The following is a 26,711-nucleotide window of genomic DNA, read 5'->3' on the forward strand; positions in this document are numbered from 1 at the left end:
TGTCTATTATATCTGCATACCACCACCAACAATGGTATGAAATTATTGAGATCAATAAATAGTATTCACCAATATTTCTTAGCTTCACATGAGAAAAGGCAAGCTCTCCTCCCCTGGCTTTATTTCTCATTCATATGAAGTATGATGTTAAGATGAAATACATATGTTAAAACAATCTTCTTGTATACTTTATGTGTGTAGTTTATTATATATCCGTTATATTTCAATAAAGCTGCAAAACCCTCCAAACAAAACAAAAAGCAATAAAAATTCTACTTTATATGTAGCAAAGAAATTGCTTCATTTATTTATGAAGAGCAGTTACTTGTGGGAAACAACAAGTATCACTACAGAGCCTGGTAGCCTAAGGAAGCAAATTTTATTTAATTATTACTTTTCTTTTTTTAGCCTACATTTAGGTTAATATCTCTACTCAGTGAAAAAACCCCCTTTTTATTTTATTGCGTTCTGCTGCAGCTCCAAGGCGGAACTGTTTGAAACCTTTGTGTTTTTAGAGTATCAGTTAGCCATTAAAGAGGATTTTAGAAGTTTCGGAAATGAACCTGAGAGGCGAAATATGAATATCTTTCATACGTGCCCCAAATAGCGTATTCTAAGGCTGTTTCGAAGTATGGAAAATTGACAGAGAGGAGCTATCAGGCTCGGGGCTAAGTGTGACTGTTTTTAAAAATACAACCGAGAGATCTAAGTGGGCTTCCCAAAGGTCTCCAAATCCCTAGGTAAAAGTCTTTCACACTAAACCTTTCAGTAAAGATATTTTCCTGAGGATTCAACTCAAGAAAGCCAGTCTAAGTGTTTCTATTGGTAGACGTAATAAGAGTGCTGGAGTCGACTCTCCAGCGACTCCTCCCGAGGTTATGGGTAAATCCAGCGTCTTTCTTTCGTTCTCAGTTCCGGGAGGAACAGCCGGTTCCATCACCTGGATGCACCCAGGACTTGAGGAGCACCTGAGACTCCAGAGGCGAAAGAAATGGGGAGGGCTGAAAGCCTCCGGTTCCTTGGCCCCCACCCCCAACACCCAGAGGAGGTGGGAAGGAGGATGATTGACAGAGTCGATCAGTGGCTACGGGATTGCAAGAGGGAGGGACGAAATCGGGGACCGCTGAGCTTTCCCCTTACACGGGTTGGGTTGGACCTCGGGAACAGCCTCCCTCCGGCCTAGTGGCCTCTCTGAATGGGTTGTTATGGTAACAAATGACCGAACAGTCCCTTATGAACTGGCCAATGAGAAGAGCCGTCTTTTTCACCGTACTCCTTAGCCTTAGGTGTTGCGAAAGCACGGGTAGGAGCGCGGAGAAGACGGTGCCCAGACGTTCTGCGGAAGAGCCCAAGGAGGGGTTTGTGACGTTTCCAGGAGGGCCAATCACGTCTGTTTTTGTCCAACGGCCCCGCCCTTTTACCGCACATTTCCCCTCCCCTAGCTCATTTCGCACGACGCAGCGGTTGGGAACACAGACATTTTCGGAGCAGGAGCCGCCAGTGCCGGCGCCATTTTGTGTTTGGAGAAAGCGGCTTCTGTGGCAGCTGGAAGTGGACGGAGATCACCCGTGAGAGGGCGGCGTTTCGTACCCGAGGTCCCCTTTGTGTCGTCCCCTAACCCCCCTCCGCGGTCAGCATGTGGTGAAGCCGGAGCCGCGAGAGACCCGGGGAGAGGAAGAGGAGTCAGAAGGGAGGCGGGGTATCGAGAGCGGCTTCAGCTTCAGCTGCGGCGGATCTCGGAGGGGGGCCGCGGCGCAATGTCAGAGCAGACGCCGGCCGAGGCCGGTACTGCGGGGGCCCGGGAGGACGCCTGTCGGGATTATCAGTCATCACTCGAAGACCTGACCTTCAATAGCAAACCGCACATCAATATGCTGACCATTCTAGCCGAGGAGAACCTGCCCTTCGCCAAGGAGATCGTCTCTCTCATCGAGGCCCAAACCGCCAAGGTTTTTATACACCCCGCAGCCTCCTATTCTTCTAATACTCCCTGATTTTAGTGTCAGCCTCATCCCAGGTCTCGCTTCCATCCGAAGGGGGACAGAGTTCCTCTCCAACCCTCCCCCCCAACTCTGGCTCAGTCTTTGGGCCAGGCTTCGAGCGTGGGCCTCTCTTGGGGGGAGGGAGTGGGGAGGATAAAGGGTGGAGTCCCACTTCCGCTTACGAACTCCCTATTTAGGCCACCGCATTGTATATCCCGACACATGCTTTGAATAGAGCCCTTTGGGGAGGGGGAGACTTAAAGGCAGTTTGTGGTGTGGGAAGGTAAAGAGTTAAAACCATTTTAAGCCCCTGGGAAGGTGGGGAGTGGTTCTTCTCCCACTTTTCCCCCCGGTACCTTTCTGGGTAATTGTGCACTGTGGGTTGGAAGGAGGTGAAGGGGGACCTGGGAGCGAGCTGTTGGTGGGTGGGAACAGGGAATTGGCCCCGAGTGGAGCAGCCGCTTGTTAGGAGCCCAACATGGCGCCTGAAAAGCACATGATGCAAAAGGGAAGAGAGAAGAATCCATTCCCTGCCAGCCAGGCAGCTGCTCACACCCGTCAGCCCCATTTTGGGGTGGGGGCGGCTAGATAGAACTTTTAGTCTCCTATCGGAGTGCTTTATTTGTCCCCCAATATGGGAAATTGGGGTTGAGGGTGGGGTATGGGTGGGGGGAGGAGATCTTATCCAACCTGTAGGTGGAGAACTGGCCCATTGGGTAACAAGTACTTGTAGTTTTTTTTTGAAAAGTTCAGTCCCTCCTCTTCCTTCTCTCTTTTTTCCTCCCTTCCCGGATAGTGAAGACGTGCTTTTCTTCACCCCTTGACAGAAGTGGTCCTCTGCCACCCTATTTCCCTGTAGTCCTCCTCTTATGTGGATTCATGTGGGAGTGATATGTCACTTAAGTTACTGTTAAACTCGGTTATCATGATGAATTTTAATAGCTTCCCAGCACTGCGTTTTAAGTTATTTTTCAAGCTTGTACTTATGGTTTAGTTTTTTCTAGTTGTTAGTGATTGAAATTATCAGGATGAGCCTCCTTTTAGCAGAGTGAACCCCGTTTAAAAGGCCACTTTAACAACAACCACCAATATATTGTTTAGAGGCGGTTTCTGTCTAGTGTAAAACTGAGTGGTCTGACTAATAAATGGTTTTGAAATGTGTGACTGGTATTATAAAATTTGTGAATAAAACATATAAAATATGTATTTGTCTTTTTTTATTTACCTTTGTAAGGTGTAGAATCTGCTTCCAAGACTTATTTTTATCTACGTGGTTGTGTGTTTTAAAAAAAAGTCTTTAAGTGACTTGGGTTCATTCTTTAGGTTCCATCCACTCTTGGGTAAATCCTTTCACAAGATACACGGTTTCAGGTGGTCCTTTCATATCTTAATTTAAAGAGGACAAAAAGTAAGATTTTTTTTTTTAAGGGCCCACAAGTTTGTCATGCTCAGTCTGACAGCTAAAATACAAGCCTTCATTCTCCTTTTCCTGTGAATGTCTGTGTGAAACAGCTATTGTTCTTTTTTTTTAAAGTATGAGATTTGAAAAAGGAAGCATTTCTCATACTCAACATCCTTTTTATTGATACCACAAACATGTTGGACATGAAAACTTAGTTTTTGCCTTGTTGAAGGCTTAACTTGACATTGAATGCCTTTTAAAAAAAATGAAACCACTTGCGCTTTTTAAAAAAACATTGATTTTTAAAATCTAATTACCTAGTTTTTTTGAGGGGGGTTACTAATAATCCACAGAGCTTAATGTTTAGCAGCTCAGGTTGTCACTCAAAAAAAATTTTTTTTTGCTGGGTTTTAATGGATCCAGAAGATCTTCACAAGAGGTGAAAAGTAAATGCTGAATTATAGTAATCACATTAAAACTTGTATTTGTGTATGGCTACACAGTGGTGAAAATAGATGGACTATTTGCTGATAAAAGACAGCCGAAATTTTTTTGGCACACGTTTCCTGGTTATTTTTGTAAAACCAGATTGAGGAAAAGATGTAAAAGTCACTTTGGGGAAATAATCAGGGTTGGGGTTGAGGGTGAGGGGAGGGATTTTCTGTCATTTGGTAGCAAACTGGCTTGGTTTTGTGTTTCTGGAGGTGAATGTTTGTGTCCTTATTCTCTTAGCATCTCAGCATTACTAAACTTAGGAATTCACACCTAAATTGACGCTATGAGGCAGTAGTAGCGAAAAATGTTACATATAGGATTCACTTGTGCAATAAAAAATTAGCCTACTGAACAGATTTTGGTTTTATAGAGAGCCTGTTATTTTCATAAATACCACAATGACTAAAATGGTGTAAAACATGACATGGTAAGATAAAGACACAGCAATAAAGCATTTGACATGTTGATTCTTAATTTACCCACATGCCGTGGCCTTGTGAAACCCTTTTATTAGGTAGTATTGTAAAAGAAATTTTTTATACAAGATGATTCAAGTGTTTCCTTAGCCAACTTTGGTTGTAGTAAAGGTTATCGGAAGCAAGAGCACTCTTCTACACACTTGTATGGGCAATTGGTTTTGTGAAATGATGGACTTGTGTACTGCAGAACTGTGAGCCTACCCTAGCTACAGGTAGCTATGGGTAAGTGTTGTTCGGGGTTAAGATTCCTATACACATGGGATGGGTAAATGGGGTGATTTTTTTTTTTTTTTTTTTAAATCACGGTTGCTCCAGTGGAGTTGGATTTAACACTTAGTGTATGTGGTGTGTGTTAATGCTCCTCAGCAAGTCTGTGAACCTGCTGATGCTTTCAGGAAACTTAACTGTGCCTTCTAAAAGCCAGTGATGGGTAGGCATTGCAATTGAACTGGGGCAACATTTGTTTGCTTTGGAAAGGGCTACCTGTATCCACATCACCACACTGGCTCTGCACAAATTTAGAACCCCTGGTTTGTGCGTGTCAGAGGAAAAATAATTCGACGGAGAGTCCATGCTGTGAAGAAAATCTTCAGGACAAATCCTGGTTTCCAGAGTCAAGTTCAACCTGATTTACATGACTCAGCGGCCGCTCCATCCAGTTTTTCTTGTATCAATTTGCACCTCCCTGCAAGTTTAAAGGTGTTTTTTTGCCATTAACTTCATGTGTGAAGTATACTTAATTTCTTTGTACATTGGATTATAGAGAAGTAATCCTAATGATTTTACAGGTAACAGGCTTCATAGACTTTAACATATAAACTATGCTTATGGAAATTAGGGTTTCTGCCAGAAGTCTGAAAACTTCATTGATTCTAGGCACACCACTCTAAGTTAATATGGATCACAAAGCTTAAATTTGGATTGCATAAAATAGTCCTTATTTCTGGTCACTTAAAATGGGTCTTTACCATATGAACCTGAAATTCCATTGAGCATTAAATGAGTTTCCTAGAGATTGGATTTTTCTTAATGGTGATTTTGAGCTTATTTTGTCTGCTCAACTAAAGGTCACTGTAAGGAATGAGTGAACACAAATGTTTCATAAACTATTTAAAATTACCAACAAAAAGAGGTCTGTATTGTAGGTTTAAAAATCACTTTTAAAAGTACTTTTCTGGTGGCAATTCATTATACTAAACTTCTCAGTTTCTTTTTATTCAGGCTCCTTCCTCAGAGAAGCTTCCTGTTATGTACCTTATGGATTCTATCGTGAAAAACGTTGGACGAGAGTATCTCACTGCCTTTACTAAAAATCTAGTTGCAACATTTATTTGTGTGTTTGAAAAGGTATATATTGCATTTAGAAACATTTGAATTTTTAAAAAATGTGTTCCTGATTAAATAAATACTTGCCTTTGTGTTGGGTTTTCTTGGGTGGTAAAATATTTTATTCTCTTGGACTTCTATCAAGTACCATGCTAAAGGTAGTGTTTTATGTTAGTTAATGCAGGTTCTAGGGGTTTTACTTGACCCATTTAAGACTAGGTGACTGCTTTTAGATGGGGGGAAAAGATCTGAAACTAGCAAGGGTATTTCAAATTTCATTGTTTACATTTCTGGTGTTAGGGTGTTGACCATTCCTATCTGAAAAAAACAAAAAAAAACATGTATAATCCACCAGTGTGTCTGGACCTGTGATTGATGCATGAAACTTAACATGATTTTGTTTTTCTGGAAATGTTTCCTCTTGTTACTTTGTTAAGTATGTTTTTTTATGAGTGCTCTAGGTATATGTGAATAGTGGACTAGTTAATTGCCTTAGGCTATATTGGAAATACTTTTTATCCCCTTAGTGTTGAGAAAAAAGTCTTGTTTTCTATAGCCAGAGATGGAACATTCTTTGATAACATTGTATCTGATAGTTTGGTAAATACAGGCATTATGTTGAGGACAAAGGACTTGCTGAAGTAAGTCAGGTTTTACCTTTCATACGAAGCAAAAGGGCATTTATAAGATATTAAGGTTTAGAGATTGTTTCCTAATGTAAAAAATTGGTAGTTTTTATATTTTAGATGCAGTCGTGTTTGAGGAAAATTTATAGTTGTTAGACTTGGAGAATTTGGATTATTTTGAAAACTATTCAGTATCAGATTTTACTTGTGTGAGAGAACAGAAAATGCAGTTGCTGCTTGAGTGGTTTTTTTCCCGTTTAAGTTCCTAGAGAAAAGAAATACTGCTAAGTAAGTATTATATGAAAGAAATTTGAAAAGCTGTATTTCAGACTGTTAAGGAGCTTGTTAGTAGTGTATTGTAAACTTCTGCTAAATACTTGTTACCTGAGCCTATAGCCTTAAGAAGAGAGAGAGGGTCACTGCTTTACAGAAGTTGGAGATCTAAACCAACCTCTTGATTTCAGTTTCAATATGTTCAAATTTCATTTCGGTGTTTGGTAGAATACCTTTACTGAATCTAATTGGGCCTTCACACTACAGTTGATGAAAATGACCTTGTAGTAAATATAATTATTTAAAGACATAGTCAAGGTGTATTCTAAAGTTAAATATCTAATTCTGTTTTCCTAAGTACTAGGTTTCTCTGATGGCTAATTTTTAGAATGTGATGCCCATCATAAGCATGAGCATTAAGTTATAAAACAAGCTAATCAGTGGATAAGATTTTGAATTTTAATACTTAAGGTATCTTCCACACTAATAGCTTGTTCTTAGGTATCAAGATACTGTATTGCATTGTATTGCAGCAGATTGATTAGTGAGACAGTTTTGTCTTAATTTTAACATTGTATTACCATGTAAATTAAGAAATTTAAGACTTGATCAGATAAACGCTTCACTAGTTTTATGTTTTTGTGCAGAGTAAGAATAACATTAGGAATTCTATATCAAATCCTAAAATTTGGAAACATTTTGTACTGTTTTTTCCAATGGGCCTCTCCTATTTTGTGACAAACATGTTCAAGAAAGTCCATTTATAATTTGTTCAGGTCTGACTTTGGCACATCTACATTCTGGCCAGAAGGTAGTTGAGGTTTTTGAAGCACACGAACATCTGCAGGCTATATCGTCTTTGTCTCAGTAATCTCAAAGCCAAACTTCCTGTAGAATTGTACTTTTAAAAGTACAAAGACTTGCCTAGTGGTTTGCTTTCACGAAGGCTAGATGATGATGACTTTAATTTTTCTAATTGTTTTTTTTTTGAGGGAGAACTTTATTTTACATTTGCAAACCAAATATATCGTTAATAAGTTTTTACTGTTGTATATATTCATGAAAGAGCAGTATGTATGCTGTATGTGGAGTACAACAGAGATTGATATAGCGTTATACTTAATATTTAAAACATTCTATAGTAACTTAACAAGCCATAGAATTGTTCTGTTGTTTTAGGTGGATGAAAATACTAGAAAAAGTTTATTTAAGTTACGTTCCACATGGGATGAAATATTCCCATTGAAGAAACTTTATGCCCTGGATGTCAGAGTCAATTCGTTAGATCCTGCTTGGCCTATTAAACCTCTACCCCCCAATGTGAATACATCTAGCATCCATGTGAATCCTAAATTTTTAAATAAATCGGTAAGTTTTACATGAATGGTATATAACTAATACTTTCAACTGTCAAGTTTTGACTTTTCTAAAATTTCTTGCTAGAAGGAAATACCAAGAATATCCTGTGTTGAAACAGTTTTTAAATTTTTTTTCCCTTCAGGTTCACAATGCATTTAAAAATAAATTATTGTTAGGTGTTACATAGTATATTTACTTTGATTTTTAAATTCCAGAATGTTTTTCTGCATCCTTTTAAACATGATTGGCTGTTTAAAATTATAAATGGTATTTATTAAGAGATAAGCTTATATTTTTAGTTTCAGCTTCCTTTTTATTTCTCTATAGTTTTTTAACAAATAATTTTCTGTTATAGCCTGAAGAGCCTTCAACACCTGGCACAGTGGTCAGTTCCCCTAGCATCTCTACTCCTCCAATTGTTCCTGATATACAAAAGAATCTTACCCAAGAACAACTAATAAGGCAGCAGTTACTGGCAAAACAAAAACAGTTATTAGAACTTCAGCAGAAAAAGCTGGAGCTTGAATTAGAGCAAGCTAAAGCACAATTGGTAAGTAGAGGAAATTTGCACTTTAAATAATTTTAAACATGTCTTCTGATAAGTAATATTTTGTATTTGAATCTTACACGTTACTTTTATTAATAGTATTTTCCTTTTATTTCACAAATTGTGTTTTTTGTTAGAGCAAGTTTTCATATCCTTGTGAAACTCACTTGAATATAAACTATACACTATTGTCTTTCAAGTACCTTTTTAAAAAAAATTTACTGTCTTTAGAGAGGAAGAGGGGGAGAGAGAGAGAAAAAAACACTGATTTGTTCCACTTATTTTTGCATTCATTGCTTGGTTTTTGTATGTTTTTCCTGGGGTCAGATATACAACCTTGGCATATTGTGATGATGCTTTAACCAGCTGAGGTGCTCGGCCAGGGCCCCCACGTATTTTTTACTGGATTGTTATCTTCTATGGTAACATCTTAGTTTTATTAACAATTATGTCATGTGGATTTAATATCAGTCCCAATATGATAGCAATGTTGTGGCGAACGTTTTTATAGTCTTGAATCTTTTATGTGCTTATGCTTCTTGAGTAGAAATCCGGGTACTAGAAGTCAAAAAACAAAAACAAAAACAACCCATCATAAAATTAAGCAGTCCAGGAAGACTACATGTTTATATGCACCAATGACCTTACACTAAGTTATTTTACTTGGAACTTATTTGAGAGTAAGGAGGTACAGGAAGGCAGAGTTTTATAAGTTTATTATCAGTGCCACTTTTGGAGGAACTAAATTTTATAACAGAATTTAGCTGGGATAATTGACTGTGAATCTGAAGTGCAGTGATTTAATTAGCAGTTTCTTAGCATCAGTCTGGTTCAGAATCCTGAGTAATTGGAAAGTGGATATTTTTTTCCATTCTACCAAGAGATTATACTATAAAACTCCAAAGTAAAGTACTAGTAAGAAGTAACAGGCCATGCAAGCACATTAATTTTCTCTTTTCACTTTAATTTCCATTTAAACATTAGAAGCATACAGTGTAAAAACAACATTGAATAAATGGATGTATTGAATAAGCATATTTAGATTTCAGTTTCTTGATAAATAATCTGCATGTTTTACTCTATTAATATGAATATTTTCTTTGTATTTCAGGCCGTTTCTCTTAGTGTTCAGCAGGAGACATCCAACTTAGGTCCTGGATCTGCACCATCCAAATTACATGTTCCACAAATTCCCCCAATGGCAGTCAAAACTCCCCATCAGGTTCCTGTGCAACCTGAGAAAAGCCGTCCAGGTCCATCCTTACAAATTCAGGATTTGAAAGGAACAAACCGGGATCCCCGTCTTAATAGGATGAGTCAACATTCTTCTCATGGAAAAGATCAAAGTCACAGAAAAGAATTCCTAATGAACCCATTAAACCAATCTGACATTAAGATAAGTAAAACTATACCCTCTGAAAAACTAAATTCATCCAAACAAGAAAAAAGTAAATCAGGTGAAAAAACGAAGAAAGAACTTGATCAATTAGATTCTAAATCTAAATCTAAATCTAAATCACCATCACCTTTAAAAAACAAATTATCCCACACAAAAGACTTGAAAAATCAAGAATCTGAATGCCCAAGGGTATCTGATATGAGCAAGAGAGATCCAAGATTAAAAAAACATCTTCAAGATAAGACTGATAGCAAAGATGATGATACAAAAGAGAAGAGAAAAACCACAGAAAAAAAAGATAAAGATGAGCATATGAAATCATCTGAACACAGACTGGTTGGAAGTAGAAATAAAATTGTTAATGGCATTGTACAAAAACAGGATACAATAACAGACGAGTCAGAAAAACAGGGAACAAAACCAGGGAGATCAAGTACTAGAAAGCGATCAAGATCTCGATCACCCAAATCTCGGTCACCGATTATACATTCTCCTAAGAGAAGAGATAGGCGGTCACCCAAACGAAGGCAAAGGAGTATGTCTCCAACCTCAACACCCAAACCTGGAAAGATTCGCCAGTCAGGATGTAAGCAGTCCCATATGGAAGAATTTATGCCGCCTTCTAGGGAAGAAAGAAATGCTAAGAGAAGTACTAAACAGGATGTTCGAGATCCAAGGCGAATGAAAAAGACTGAAGAGGACCGACCACAAGAAGCTGCAAATCAGCATTCTGCAAAATCAGGCACTGAACCAAAAGAGAATGTAGAAAATTGGCAAAGTTCCAAGTCTACCAAAAGATGGAAATCTGGTTGGGAAGAAAATAAAAGGTAGGATGTTCACATTTTTAATCAGTTAGAAGAATGTGTACGTTTTAAAACATAGTGGTAACTTACAAATTGGATAATGTTCACTGGGTGCTATAATTGATACTGTATTTTTCCATTTAACTCTTAAAACCCTATCATAGGTTAAATACCATTAATCCTATTTTGCAGCTACGGAGAGTGAAGTTTAGAAAGGTTAATCTACCAAAGGCTGCAAATCCAGGACATACAAGAATTAGAATTTATATTTGATTTTCGTGATTTCAGATCTTGTGCTCTTACTCATTGAATTTTATGATTACATGTATTCATTTTAACCAGATCCTTTGAAAAGAATTCCTAAGTATGGTCCCGAGTATTTAAAAAAATTTTATGAAGTAACATACTGCTTTTATGGTTTTCAGCTTACAACAGGGTGATGAACATAGTAAATCTCCTCACCTAAGACATAGGGAAAGCTGGTCAAGCACTAAAGGAATCTTGTCACCTCGAGCCCCAAAGCAGCAGCATCGATTAAGTGTAGATGCCAATCTTCAGATTCCTAAAGAGTTAACTCTTGCAAGCAAAAGAGAATTACTTCAAAAGGTAGATACCATGATCCCATGCAGTCATTATTCTCTTTAAGTATTTTTGTAAGTACTATTTATATTTAAAACACTTGATTTCCTTTTATTACCCCATGCAGACGAGTGAACGTTTAGCATCTGGTGAAATTACACAGGATGAGTTCCTTCTTGTTGTGCATCAAATTCGACAGCTATTTCAGTATCAAGAAGGTAAACATAGATGCAATGTACGCGATAGTCCTACAGAAGAAAATAAAGGTGGATTAAAAAAGAAACCTCTCTTATCTGATGCTGAATTAACCTACTATGAACATAAAGCAAAACTGAAAAGGACACAGGTTCAGCATTCATTTCCAAGACTTGATCTCTTAGATCCTGATATTTTTGACTACCCTTTGACTGATGCCTTGTTGTCTGGAATAGAATGTGAGCCATCCAAAAGTAAACATGCAAGTAGGAATAGTGGAGCACAGTTTGACAGAAAAGAACAATTTAGTGAAAGAGCAAGACGTCTTTCTCCTATATCTGGGAGTCGTACTTATGCTGAGAATCTTTCACCCCATGAGGGCCGGAGAAGACATGACGAGCAAGTCTCTGCTAAAGGTAGAAAGTTAAATCAGATTATGCCTATTGAATCACACAGCAGTGAAGGGAAAATGAACAAGCTAAGTGGGGATGGATTTTTGTGACTGTTCAGACTACCTTTTTCTATTTTGATTTTTTTTTCCCCCTCACAGAGAAGGGAATAGAACTAATGATACTTAAAAGGCCAACTCTGTGCCAGGTACTTTACTAGGTTCTTTATATATGTAATCTAATTTAATCCTCACAACAACCTAATGAAATATATATTACCTCATTTTATAGATAGGAAATAAGACCAGAGAGGTTAAATAACTTGTTTTCAAAATCAAATAATTAGTAAGTTGACATAATGGGGATTTTTTCTTTTTTACCCAGGTGTGTCTGACTCTAGAGGGCAGCCTTTTACCTGTTGCTTGGTGCTGTCTTTTTCCTCCCCTCTAAGTGAGATAGTTTTGGATATTTTTGGATAAACATTTACATGAATATAGGAAGATTTTAAGATAATTATGTAAGTTGAGATGCAGGGAAAATAATTTTTTTCTCTTTTTAAAAGGTGTACGAGAGGAGCAGAGATCACCATTCAATGATCGTTTTCCACTTAAGCGGCCTAGATATGAAGATTCAGATAAACCATTTGTAGATAGCCCAGCTTCACGGTTTGCCGGCCTTGATACAAATCAGCGACTTACAGCTTTAGCTGAAGACAGACCATTATTTGATGGACCTAGTAGGCCATCAGTAACCAGAGATGGCCCAGCCAAGATGATTTTTGAAGGACCTAATAAATTAAGCCCTAGAATTGATGGACCTCCTGCACCAGGTTCTCTTCGGTTTGATGGGTCTCCTGGACAGATTGGGGGAGGTGGCCCTTTGAGATTTGAAGGACCACAAAGTCAGCTAGGAGGCGGGTGTCCTTTGAGATTTGAAGGTCCTCCAGGACCAGTTGGGACACCTTTGCGGTTTGAGGGGCCAATTGGTCAGGCAGGTGGAGGTGGTTTTCGGTTTGAAGGTTCCCCTGGTCTGAGGTTTGAGGGATCTGCAGGTGGTCTACGATTTGAAGGACCAGGGGGGCAGCCTGTGGGTGGTCTCAGGTTTGAGGGACACCGGGGTCAACCTGTGGGTGGTCTCAGGTTTGAGGGACCTCATGGTCAGCCTGTGGGTGGACTCAGATTTGATAATCCCCGAGGTCAGCCTATAGGTGGACTTAGATTTGAGGGGGGTCATGGTCCATCAGGGCCCGCAATTAGGTTTGATGGACCTCATGGTCAGCCAGCAGGTGGGATCAGATTTGAAGGCCCTTTGCTACAGCAGGGAGTTGGAATGAGGTTTGATGGCCCTCATGGTCAGTCAGTAGCTGGTCTGAGGTTTGAAGGACAACATAATCAACTTGGTGGGAACCTTAGGTTTGAGGGTCCACATGGTCAACCAGGGGTTGGGATCAGGTTTGAAGGACCTTTAGTCCAACAAGGAGGTGGAATGAGGTTTGAGGGTCCTGTGCCAGGAGGTGGCCTGAGAATTGAAGGGCCTCTGGGTCAAGGTGGTCCAAGATTTGATGGTTGTCATGCTTTAAGGTTTGATGGGCAGCCAGGTCAGCCATCACTCTTACCAAGATTTGATGGACTACATGGTCAGCCGGGTCCTAGATTTGAAAGGACTGGTCAGCCAGGCCCACAGAGATTTGATGGACCACCTGGACAGCAGGTTCAACCAAGATTTGATGGTGTACCTCAAAGATTTGATGGTCCACAACACCAGCAAGCATCAAGGTTTGATATTCCCCTTGGTCTTCAAGGTGGACGATTTGACAATCATCCTTCACAAAGGCTTGAATCAGTTTCTTTCAATCAGACTGGTCCATATAATGATCCACCTGGCAATGCTTTTAATGCCCCATCCCAAGGACTGCAGTTCCAAAGACATGAACAAATATTTGATTCACCTCAAGGACCAAATTTTAATGGACCACATGGCCCTGGAAACCAGAGTTTCTCAAATCCCCTTAACAGAGCTTCTGGACACTATTTTGATGAAAAAAATCTTCAGAGTTCTCAATTTGGAAATTTTGGCAATTTACCTGCTCCAATAACTGTAGGAAATATTCAGGGATCTCAACAGGTAAGTCTGTTGCAGTTACTGTAAAATTATGTTGTGTGGAGATAACTTTTTAATATTTCTAGGGTTTGAGGAAGGTTTCAGGAGATAGTTTATTCTATAGATTGGAAAATTTATAATGTATTTCAAAACACTGCATGTTAAGGATGTGGGAGGAGAGTCTTGGGGAAGAAATTTGCAGTTTTGATCCAAAATTGATTTTAGCTCTTCGGTATTTAGGAGCTTGCTGTGCATGCACACACACTTCCCTCCCCCCCCCCCCCCCCCCCCCGTAGACTTTATTTTTTAGAGGAGCTTTAGGTTCAGAGGAAAATTCTGCTGTGAGGTACAGATATTTCCCATATACCTCTTGCCTTGACACCTGCGTAGCCTTCCCATTATGGTTTTTTATTTTAGGCTTTAAGGCTAGTAAAGTATTATACAGTTGTTAGGGTGTTTATGTCTATAACCTCTGCTACAGTGTAAAACTGTGAGGTCTGTTAAGTTTTAAAGTAACTGTAGAGCTTATTTTCTAAACTGCTCTTTTAAAACTTCTTAGTCTGAGTTAAGAAAGTCAAATTGCCCATGCTTTTATAGTCTTACTCTTTTTCTTCCTCTCATTTTTCGCCACCTTTTTAGCCATTCAAAACAGAATTATTTGACATTAATATCAACATAGCAAACCTGTGACTTACCTTCCAAATATATTCATTTTATCACCTGAACATGTGTAGTCACCTGTTGGTATTCTTTTGTCCTTGTTCTGAATGCATCTTAAAATGTATTTTGAAATAATTTTAAAGCAACATGCTTACAATTTGTGATTAATTCAGTTGATATTTATTTAATGACTACTCCTGCTTGCCTGCTAAAATTCTCCTGGGCTAAATTTAGTTCTTTTCCAGTTGCTGACACGTTCTCAGTAGGATGATATCATTTTGTGCCAGTAACATTGCATGGGAGAAAATGTAAAACAAGAAGAAAGATTTTTAAGAGCACCTTATAAGCATTATTGATAGAAAGCAGTCTTCTGTTGATATCCAGTAGTCTGAAGAAACAGTTCTCCTGCCTAGTTAGATTTACTGTATTATATGTTCTTAGAGGAAATGATAGTTATTGACAGATACTTTAGAATGGGACTTGACTTAGTATTGCTTCCTATGTTATACAGAATTGGTGGAGTTTTTATTATGTATACATACCACTTAAAGTTCACATAGATACTGAACAAGGCTTATAAATGGATATTTGTTTACATACCAGCAACATGTAGTAGTCTTACCTCATTCTAGACGACAGATACAGTTATTGGTATGCTATATAGTACTTGTTTCATGACTCTTACTTTCAGCATTCCCTTGATGTCTTTTACAATCTACTTTGTAACCCAAAGTATGATGGCCAAGATAATCACAAAGGAGTTTAGATTGCTAATTAAAACAAGCTTTTGATACAGGTCACATCTCTGGATGTCAGTTCTTCTATTTATAAAATAAGGGAAAGCACCAGCAAGGTAAAGTGATTTGTGTAAGGTTACACAGCTAGTTGACGTCTATCTTGTGTTTGCATGGTATCTTAAACTTTTCAAAGCAGCTTCACATCCATTCTCAGTTCCCTATAACTCTGTGAAACAGATTCAGGAGGATATTGTTCATTTTTGTAGAAAGTCTAGAAGTGACCAATCAGGTAATACTTGTAAATCTTTATTATCATGGAAACCAGGCCTTAAGATATCTGTGAATATTTTTATGTGATTTGGATGTTAAAATTTTACTTAAAATATGGAAAGGATGTTCTTAAAACCAAAGTTTCTCTTAAAGGTTCTTACTGGTGTTGCTCAGCCAGTACCATTTGGCCAAGGACAACAATTTTTACCGGTTCATCCACAAAATCTTGGAGCATTTGTTCAGAATCCTTCCGGTATGTACTTTTTGAACTTTGTCTTTTGAAAAAAACAAATAATTAATGTCTTATTCAATACCTACCTGTTGATTTTAAAAAATGGCAATGTTGAGAGGGCATAATGTGATTTAGAGAAATTTAAGCTGCCTGGACTTTTGTTCTTTTTCTGGGTTCACATCGTTGATGTGTGTTCACATTGATTCTATTTACAACTGGAGATGGTTAGTGAGGACTAGTAATCCATTAAAAAGAGGAGGAATGAAATCTATTGGGTGCAAGCTGGAAGGTGGCATAGGAATGTAACACTTGTGTTGAAAGGAAATACGACAAACATCAGAAGTGCCGATATTTGTTATTTTGAGTTTTTGTTTTGTGTGTATGTATGTGATGATCCAATAAACATTAAGTAATACTGGGGACATTGCCTTGTAAGCCAGTAAAGTTGGGCTATTCATGTGTTTTTTATGGGCACTCAAATAATTATACTCAGCGTATTTAAAGAATAGAAAAAAACTTCTTTGATTCCCTTAGCCAGCTCCTCTGATAAGCGCCTTTGTTTCTTACAAAGTAACGAAATTGTTATGGATACAATAACAACATTGGAGGCAAGGGCTTTAAAAATGAATTTTAGTTTTAATATGTGAAAAATAGGAAGTATATAAATTATGGTAGTTTATAAAATAACTGCAAAGTTAACATATTGAAAACTAGCCCACCAAATCATAGTGATACTTGCTTTATTTTTGAATCTTCAGAAACATGCTCTGGTATGGCAGTATTCAGTTTACAAATTTAGGGACTTGTCTAAATCTTCTAAAGTAACTAGGACAGTCCTAGCCAAGTTCTAGTTTATGTGTTAGATCATAAGCTGTGTCATCAAAAGAAATTCATTCAATTAATTTGAAAGCTGTTTTTAATTTCTAGGCTGACCATTGGGATAATTGATATTTTTAATTATTATTATTTTTTTGGTGTCATTGTAATGAAAGGGAAGGAAAGAATTTGGAATGTAAAGTCAGAAGACCAGGCTTAGAGTCTCTACTCTGCTGTTTCATGGATGGTCAGGATATAAGCATATATCCTCTCTGGGCTTCAGCTTCTTCCTCTGTAGATGGGATATGATAAAAGTTATTACTTGCCTAGGAATTGTTCGTAAGAGAATCAAATGAGAGTGTATATGCAGAAGTACTTTGTAAAGTGCTATGTTAATGTATTTATCTGGAATTCAGTTTTCTTTGTTGAGAATTTCTTGTTTTACGTTTGGTGTGCAAAAACTGCAATTTTTTTTTTTTAACAAATAGTGTATATAGTACCAAACACCTCAGTGCATTATAATTATTAATTCATTTTTAGTCCTCATAGTGACCTTAGATAGGAACAATTACTATTAATACCGTTCTATAGGTGAAGGAAACTGAGGAACATAGAAGCAATGTGATCATGTCACACAACTAGAATGTGGGATTTCTAGGTAGAATAACCAAGGAGTCTGGTTCTGTAGATCATGCTTTTGATCACTAAACTTTGCAATCCACAGACATGTGAATGGCTGGTTACCACTGTGAGACATATAGATAGCTAATTTCAATGAAATGTAATTGTTAAACTAGTATGTGAAATCTTATTGTTATTGACTATCAGGGGTGATTTATTCATTCATACACATATTCAGACATTCATTTCAACAGACATTAAGATAGCCTACTGTGTCCAAGTATTGTGCTAAGTGTGAAGACTATGCAGTGGTTAGCAGCAGGCATTATGTGTATTGTGGATGCAAATTGAATTTCTTTTCATGAAGAGGAATTTTTGGTGGTTCACAGCTTTTTCTAGAGGTAGTGAGATGCATAATGGTGACATACAAATATATTAAAATATTTTTATAGTTGAGTGAAAGGATCATAATTAGATTAGTGCTTATCAAAATAATTGGATTGATTCCTCACCAGTGAGCTTAAAGAGAAGATTGGTATCCTTTTGTCATTTATTTAAATTATTGAAGCTTTAATAAGCCTCACACCTGTTCAGCAATAGCCTGAGTTACTTTGCAACGGTAATAATACAGCAAAGGGCATAGGGGAAGGGACACTCTGAGCCACATGGCTCATCTTCCTGCATTAGTTTCCCTGGGTAGTCATGGCAGGGAGAAGTACTTGCACTTAGGCTCTTGGTTTTTTTTTCTCCCTATATAGTTAGAAGATAAGGACTAGAAAATTAGATAGTTGGAAATAGAAATGGTTTTTGCATAGAAAGGAGTATGAGTATAAAGTATTGGTGTTTTTAGTATTTGTTCTAGAATATGTTAAGATACAAAGTTCATTTTAGGAGCTTTTAAGATACTTACGTTCATTGTTAACAAGAGTGTGTAAACTTTATTGTTGATAGGACATCTTGAAGAAAACTTCGAAAATGCTTAGTGTAATTTATACCTTTAAGTTCTAGTTTCATTTGAAAAGTTTTTTGTTTTTTTTTTAAGGAGCCCTTCCTAAGGCATATCCTGATAATCATCTCAGTCAGGTGGATGTAAATGAATTATTTTCAAAACTGCTAAAAACAGGAATTCTCAAATTGTCTCAGCCTGATTCAGCTACAACACGTAAGTGTGTTTCCATACTTCATCTACACAAAGCTCCACTAAGTTGTAAAGATGTATGATATGATATAATTTTTGATAAAAGTTCTTACTTATAACAATTGAATTCTTAGGTATACTCTATTTTTTGAAAATCTAATAGAATTGGTTTATAATATTTTTAAATTTTTCTAAGATGTAATTATTTCTGTAGTGGACATTGTTTTAATTGACTAACATTCCTTCTGCAGATAATGTGCAGACTTTTTAGTAGTTATTCTATATTAGTTTTTAAAAAGTAATTTGAATATTGATGAGGTAAAGTTTTGTGAAGATTGACTTTTAAAGATCTAATATTACTTATCAAAATAAAGAATTATATTAGGTTTCTTGGCCATTATGTAAATATAAGATTACAAACACTGAGTAGACAAGATGGGCTTCTCTACTGCTTATACCACTGTGCTATTCTGCTGTAAAGAATAGATGGAGAATAGTATTGAGAAATTGGTATTTATTTTTTTCAATTGAAGAAGTAAATGAAGTTGCTGCTCAGCCTTCCACTGAAGAGGAGGAAGATCAAAATGAAGATCAAGATGTTCCAGATCTTACCAATTTTACAATTGAAGAATTGAAACAGTATGTAATCTAATTTTCTTCCTAATTTTCTAAGGTAAAAAGGACAGTGACTTTACTAATAGTGGACAGTATTATTAGTGCTATTAATTTTACCCGTTTTGCTGTTTTTAAAATTTAGGAACCTGGGTTTTTTTCTTTTTTTCTTTTTTAATGTTGTAAACTATACATAATGTAACATAAACTTTAGGAAGCCTATTTAAATCTTCTTTTAAAATATGTCTGCTGCACAAATATTTAGGCCTGAAGGCTATGGCAAATTTCTGTGTTTTTCATATCTCTGTTGGGTAGAACAAATACAGGGAGTTTAAATATTAGATAATGATAATTACTCATTTTCCTTTGTATTTTCATTTTAATTCTCATTATTTTTTCTTTATTGATATTCTTACACATTTGTGGTTAAGAAAATTAGATTTTTGTAGTCTAGTATTTAAAAAAAATTTTTAAAAATCTATTTCCACTTTATAAGTAATGCACGTTCATTGTGGACAATAGAAAATACAAATGAAATCAAGAAAGTAAAATTACCTACAATTCTCACTTTACTGATAACAGTGTTAACCTTTGTTGCATATCCTTCATAGTTTTCTATTGCCTATATTACTTACAAAAAACATTTAAAGCTACTGTATGGATTTATTATATCTTTATGAGTACTTGATTTAAAAACCGAACAGCTAATGTTCTCACTCTTTTAAAATCAATATTTTAAAGTAATACTTTTTTTTTCTAGTTTTATTTTTATTTTTTCAAATACATTTGTCTCTGCCTACCCCCCACCACTTTCCCTTGCCCTCTCCTCCCTCCCTCAGCTCTTCCCCTTTGGTTTTGTCCATGAGTCCTTGCTATATGTTCCTTGACTTTCCCCTTCCCTTCCTTCTCCCCCCCCCTTCCTTCTTGTCTGTTGATTTCTTTTCCTTTCAGTGTTGCTGGTCTTATTTTCCTTGAGTACTTTCACATACTTAAAGCTTTGTAATGAAAGGCATATAATAAATAATAAAAGATGATCTCCCTTTCTCCTAGTACTACTTTTCACCCAGAGGCAAACTTTTTTTTAACTTTTTTTCTGTGGTTCCTAGCATTTGCTTTTATTTTTTTAAAATATACATACATGGTGGTGTGAAGGAGGTTTACAATTGTGCGTACATGAAACACATGAAGTATATTCATGTATTATTTATTACAGTATTATTTTCCATATGAACAACTGTAAAACTACTTTTGCCTCATGCTGTATTTTTCTGATCTACCACATTTCTTGATTTCTCATGTTTAGAAGTCTTAACTTTTTGAATGTGAAGATTTAGCTAGTTCCTTTACTGTTCTATCAACTTTGTCCCATATAGTTATATAACCATTTTTTCATTCACTCATTCAATATTAATAATAATGACTAAATATTTATTTTATATGCTGGTATACAAAGAACTAGTGTATTGTCCTTTGCTTTATTCTACTATTTAAAAAATCATTTGGAGTTTGTAACTGCCCTGTTTGTGGATTTCCTTGGTCTTTATACAGTTTGTTTCCAAATAGGGAGCCCACAATTCTAAAAAATGATTTGCTGACCTCAGTTTCTCATTAGTCTCCTAATTTTTCTTTTTAGTAATCTATACAAATACTATTCCTTCTGCGCCTCTTTCAGTGTTCTTTAGATCAGGGTGGGGCAATTGAGTTATTGAGAACTTCAGAGATCTGGAGATATAAAATCTGATTATTCTGCCATATACACCTGCTGTGTCCACCTTGATACTGACACTAGTCTAAGAACAGGCCCGCTGTTGCTTTATTAGTTAGTTCATGGTTACTCCATTTTTAGTCAAAAGGAAGTAAGTGACTGAGCCAGGTCTGTTAACAATAGGATAGACTGCATGTTCCAAAATTTACTGAAGTTAAGGAAAAATGGGCCAGTAATATACATTAATAGAAAATAATAATGATCTTTGGGTATTAATAGCTCTTAGCTGAAACATTATTTCATCGCATAATGACTTCACCATTATTAAAATACAGAAAACTAGAATATTTGTAACTGTCTTTTTTTTAAAGTCCTTTAAGCCATCAAAACTAAAGATTATTTCTCTTTTCCAAAATAGACGTTATGATAGTGTTATAAATCGACTGTACACTGGTATTCAGTGTTACTCTTGTGGAATGAGATTTACAACATCACAGACAGATGTATACGCAGATCACTTGGACTGGCATTATCGGCAAAACAGAACTGAAAAAGATGTTAGCAGAAAAGTCACTCATAGACGTTGGTACTACAGCTTAACAGTACGTAATTCATATGTCTCTGATCTGTCTTTTACCCTTTAAATTTTATTCTAAAAGTATTAGTTTAAGTAGTTGCTGAGGTATTTGTAACTTGTGACTTTTTTGAATATTTGACCCCTAGTATATAGAAGGTTTTTTAAATAAAGAAATTTGAACAGTATGTATTTGCTTTTTGTTGACATTAGAGTAGGATTTCTTCTAGACCTAAAATTCCAAGTTGCTGTGACTGATTTTTTTTTTTAAGTATACTAAAATTGATCATGTTTAAATTAGTAGATTGTAACTATAGAGGTAATGGAAAATTAGTATTGTAATCGGTTGCTTTATGTTTGTTAGTTAAGGGCCTGAAAGAGAAGGCATAATTAAAGTATATTGTAGAATGTACCCTTATCTTTAAGTGGCATTATATTGAAGGTACTCAGTAAAAGTTTAGGAACAATGAAAATATTCTTCTTAAATCAACTCCTTCCTTTTAAGGACTGGATAGAATTTGAGGAAATAGCTGATCTGGAAGAACGTGCAAAGAGCCAGTTTTTTGAAAAGGTGCATGAAGAAGTTGTGCTCAAAACACAGGAAGCTGCTAAAGAAAAGGAGTTCCAAAGTGTACCTGCAGGGCCAGCTGGAGCAGTTGAGGTAAGAGAAGACTGCTAATACTCCCCCTCTGTTCATGTCGCTTACTTTAAGTAAATGATCATAAATGTATCACTTTATTTACATCCCTCTAAGATTTCTTCACTTGATCTTAGCCAGAGGCCAAAAAGCAAAACTTTTTTTTTTAAAGATTTCTTGTAAGCTTGATTCATTAGTTGTACTCTATGATCTGGTTTTGGGTTTTATAACCACTATAGTTATAATATTGACCAACAGCAGCGAAATGTTACCTGTTATATCAGTATTACATAGGGAACATTGTTTAAACTTTCAGAAAACTCAAATTCCTTTCTCCATTTAATGCTTATATATTTTTACTTAATGTGTCTTATTAGTAAATTTCATTTTATATGATTCTATTTTAGAGTTGTGAAATCTGTCAAGAACAATTTGAACAATACTGGGATGAAGAGGAGGAGGAATGGCATTTAAAAAATGCTATTAGAGTAGATGGAAAGGTAATTTTCATTTCGTTATAAGTTTTAAGATTTGTTTTGTAGGGGTAGCTCACCACTTTGACAGAAATGCTTTTTGCTTTTAATAAAAAAGGTACTTCTGAGGTATTGAATTTTAGTCAGTGTTTGAGTTGGAAGGGATCTTAGCAGTCATCTGGTTTTGTAGTCATATAAGAGGTTGCATAACTAGTTAATGATAAACCCAGGACTAGGTCTTAGGAATCTAGTCTTTCTGCTTAACCAGTTTTGATTCTAAATTTGTATTTCATCATCAAAACTGTTAATATCTTGAAAACTTACCATGTTATCTACTTAATGTAGAAAGCCAAGTTTAAAGAGAAATCAGGATGAAAAATATTTTATCCGTATTTGTAACCAAATTTTTGTCTCTTTTTCCAAAGATAGTTATTTTCTGGTTTAGTTTAGAAATCTTATTAGAATAACCATTAGAAATGAATATACATATGAGTACCTACTTACTTTTATCTTTTTGCTTCAGATTTATCATCCATCATGTTATGAAGATTATCAAAATGTAAGTTCTTTTTTGTTACTGTTCTTATGTACATTAATAAATTTTGTTATTTTGTGCATCTGAGCAATATCATTATTTTAATATTGAGATATTGAGCTGTTTTTGTGTTTTGATGTAGCATTTAGATTGTTCATTAAATATTCGTGCTAGATTGATAGAATCTGATTAAAATTGCAAAATTTCTGTATTTCTTGCATTTCATTCACTTCAATCTTGATGTCTTTTACTAGAGCACTAGTCATAGAGAAATATGAGGGAAACTCAAAGATGAGGATTGATAGGAATAGGTTTCTAGAGCGATGGGTAGCATTTACTGCTTTCTTACGTACTTCACTCAGCCATGTAATATCAGAGAATTTTTAAATGATCACACATGGAATCTGAAAGATACCAATCTGTTTCCCATTGAAATTAAAAAATCTTTTTGTAGAGTGACCACTTTTTAAAAACCAAATACTGGAACACTGCCTTTCAAAGATTTGTTCCACAGGTTCAAGAGGCAGCTTGGTGTATATATATGTAGATCATCAAAAGAGTAGACTTTGTAGGATGTTTTGAGGGTTTGTGGAGCTTTTAGAAATCCTCTGAGTGTTTAAAATTAGTCGCAAAAATCCCAGGCTATACATAGAAGTTACCATCTGTGTGGGGTTAGCTATAGAAGCATATCTAATCAGCCTCTTTTGGCCTTTTATTGGTTACCGTTTCTCTTAGCTCATTGCTGAGTACATGTTAAATGCTTGAATCTGCCTTTATAGCATGTTTTAGAGGGAAGCAAGTATGTTTGTTTCTTTGTCCACAATAAGGATCTTTATAAGACTGTCATTTAATGTGATATGTTTGATCTTTAATCAGTACTTATAGGGTTTTTCATTTTGTAGACATCTTCATTTGATTGTACACCATCTCCCAGCAAGACACCAGTTGAAAACCCTTTGAACATTATGTTGAACATTGTGAAAAATGAATTGCAGGAACCCTCTGAAAGTCCCAAAGTTAAGGAAGAACAAATTGATATTCCACCAGCTTGTACAGAGGAAAGCATAGCAACACCCACCGAAATTAAAACAGAAAATGATACAGTTGAGTCAGTTTAAAATAAAATGAGAAAGGTATGGTTTTCTTTTTTAAAAAAGCTGCTGTTGGATCTAGAAGGTGAAGAATTTATGTATATATAGACATAACTATATAAATTGTCTAGCTGAGGCAGGGCCTTCAGCTGTCATTTGGTTAATAAATACATTTTAGTATTTGCATTTCCTACTGCCTGCACAGTTTCAGGTGCTTGTTGTGTGAAAGTTCTGTAGATGTGTGCAAATTTAACAAAATGAAATTGTATGTGTAAAAATGTACGATTTTCACTTGTGAAACTGTAAATTATAAATAAAAAATATTTTTGCTATCCATGGAGTGTAATATTTATGCACACCATCAAATAGTGTTTCTGTACTTTTTATTGGGTGAAGATGGAATTAAACAGCAACCTCAACATAAGATTTTTTTCTAGTAGCTCCCACAATTACGGAGGCAAAGTCTAAGTTTTATTCTTCAAAAGGGGGTTGTGAGAGAGCACTGCAGGACTTTTCTCAAGTAGAAAAGCCAGATTTGAAAAATTTTAAAACAAAACAGGACATGTTTGCATATATATATATATATATATATTTCCAGCTTTAGAGAACCATCCAGATGTCCATTTTTGAAGAGTATCTAATGAAGCAACTATTATTGAAGTTGGACACTGATGCCATCAAACGATGAATATATTTAAGTACTAAAGGTGATTTTTTTTTTTAAATGACATTTTTCAAATTTGTCACAATTTAATGCAGTGAACATACTTCTATTTTAAGTTACAGGGCAATCTGTAAGAATGTTCATTTGAAAGATGGTTTACTTTTATCATTTGTTGGTTTTGACTGAATTAGATGAATACCATGAGATGTTAATATTCATACATGTAATAAATAGGATAAAGAAACTTTGTTTGTGTGTCTTTATTTCTTGAATGGCTTTAGATTGTGACTTCTTTCATCACCTTTAAAACTTGAAGTGGCACTTAACCAGCCAGCCACTTGGAGATGCAACATTAATCTTCTCTGCCATCTATTGGAGGAGATAGGCATATAAAACAATAAAAAGTCATAGTTTGTTGAATATTTAACATTTGGTTAGCCAAACATTTTACATACATTTTCTCTGGCACTTAAAAATAATCCTACATGGTAGGTGGTACAACTTAAAAAGTTGTAGAACAAGAATGTGAACCTGGCTTTATCTTAGTCCACGCTATTTCTACAATTTAAAAAAGTACCCTACGATAAATGCTAGGATAGAAATAGGCACACCAAACTACCTGGACATAGCAAGGCTTTATAAAGGAGGGGGGCGGATAGCGGAGTCTTGGGAGATAACTAGGACTGGAGTCCACAATCATGGAAGGGTATCTATGAAGAAATGAACAGCAAATACAGTTTTCAAAAATTAATTTTTATATGGTTAAAACTCAGTAACTTTGATTACGTACTCTTGGTCATGCTAAGGTATTACACTGATGACCACAAGAATTTTAAACACGTAATACCCTATTTGCATCTTAGCTTTTTTAAAAATGGAATCAATAAAATTTTAAGATTTTCAAATGCTACAGAGAGGTTTAGTAAGAAAGCTGGTTGTGTTCATGTGATAACTGAAATTTTGAATATACATGAATAGTTATGAAAGAAATGCTGGAATCTGAATCCAAAATGTAGTTTGTTGCTATGCCTGTTTTGGAGACCTGTCAGTATTTATGAAAAGTATGTGACAAAAGACATTCAAACCTACTAATACCCATATATAGAGGTGCCTAGAGAACATTTAAATTCATAGGAATGTGAGAGAACACTATTGAAGTAGTGTGGATGATAGGTGACAACATAGTTAGGAGCTAATCTTAAACTGGAGAGAATTGTGGTTACAATGAAATGAATAGGAGATATTAGCATGCTAAGTAAGTTAGCTCATTGGAACCACAGGTTAGAGAGACATAACCGTTGTCACTTGGAGCTGGAAAAGGACTAGATAGCACTAGAAGAATTGGAGGGGGCAGTATTGAGATGACCACAGGTATTGGACCTGGAATTCAGAATGCAATTCCTAGTTTTTCTTTGGGGTAGGCGGCTAGATGTCAGGTAGGGATTTAGATGTTCTCTCCCACTCCCCACCGGCAAAATTTAACCAGGGCTGTGCACTAGAATAACCGAGTTAAGAACAGGTTCCTTATCTCTGAAGTTGTTTAGTAGATTGTCATTCAGAGATAACTCAGTATTTAAGGTGCTCCATAGCTACACTTGAAACTAGTATGTCAATTGTATTAATAAAGTTCCATACTTCACTCTAATGAACAGGCAAATCTGATTTAGAAATCACTTAATTTTAGCCCCAGCCCTGGCTGGTGTGGCTCAGTGGATTGAGCACCAACCTGCAAACCAAAGGGTCCCCAGTACGATTCCCAGTCAGCGCACATGCCTGCCTGGGTTGCAGGCCAGATCCCCAGTGGGGGGCATGTGAGAGGCAACCATACACTGATGTTTCTCTCCCTTTCTCCCCCTCTGTGTAAAAATTAATTAAAAAAAAAAATTTAGCCCCAGAAGATGGAAAAGTAATAGCTAACACATAGCACTGGGAACTATAAACAGTAGTCTATATTGGAAAGTGTGGCAAGAAAAGCTAGAAACCTTATGGAAG

General features: G+C 36.2%; 1 protein-coding gene across 2 annotated transcripts; it reads left to right on the plus strand.

Annotated features, from left to right (window-relative positions):
* Window positions 1–1,452: 1,452 nt before the first annotated feature.
* On the plus strand, window positions 1,453–24,963 carry PCF11 (PCF11 cleavage and polyadenylation factor subunit). Of its 2 annotated transcripts, none has more exons than XM_054576348.1 (16): window positions 1,453–1,949; window positions 5,580–5,705; window positions 7,763–7,951; window positions 8,298–8,492; window positions 9,601–10,715; window positions 11,117–11,297; window positions 11,398–11,881; window positions 12,417–13,978; window positions 15,775–15,874; window positions 18,333–18,452; window positions 18,962–19,067; window positions 21,164–21,347; window positions 21,825–21,980; window positions 22,364–22,456; window positions 22,953–22,988; window positions 23,867–24,963. In XM_054576348.1, the coding sequence occupies exons 1-16, from the start codon at window positions 1,758–1,760 to the stop codon at window positions 24,080–24,082; spliced, it is 5,055 nt and encodes a 1,684-aa protein (XP_054432323.1). In that variant the 5' UTR covers window positions 1,453–1,757; the 3' UTR covers window positions 24,083–24,963. The 2 variants fall into 2 exon arrangements, with proteins under 2 accessions (XP_054432323.1, XP_054432324.1); XM_054576349.1 differs by having other exon boundaries at window positions 11,398–11,488.
* The last annotated feature ends 1,748 nt before the right edge of the window (window positions 24,964–26,711 follow it).

This window comes from Pteronotus mesoamericanus, unplaced genomic scaffold, assembly GCF_021234165.1.
Source record: "Pteronotus mesoamericanus isolate MK-2021 breed Mesoamerican mustached bat unplaced genomic scaffold, CSHL_Meso_final contig_33, whole genome shotgun sequence".
Lineage (NCBI taxonomy): Eukaryota > Metazoa > Chordata > Mammalia > Chiroptera > Mormoopidae > Pteronotus > Pteronotus mesoamericanus.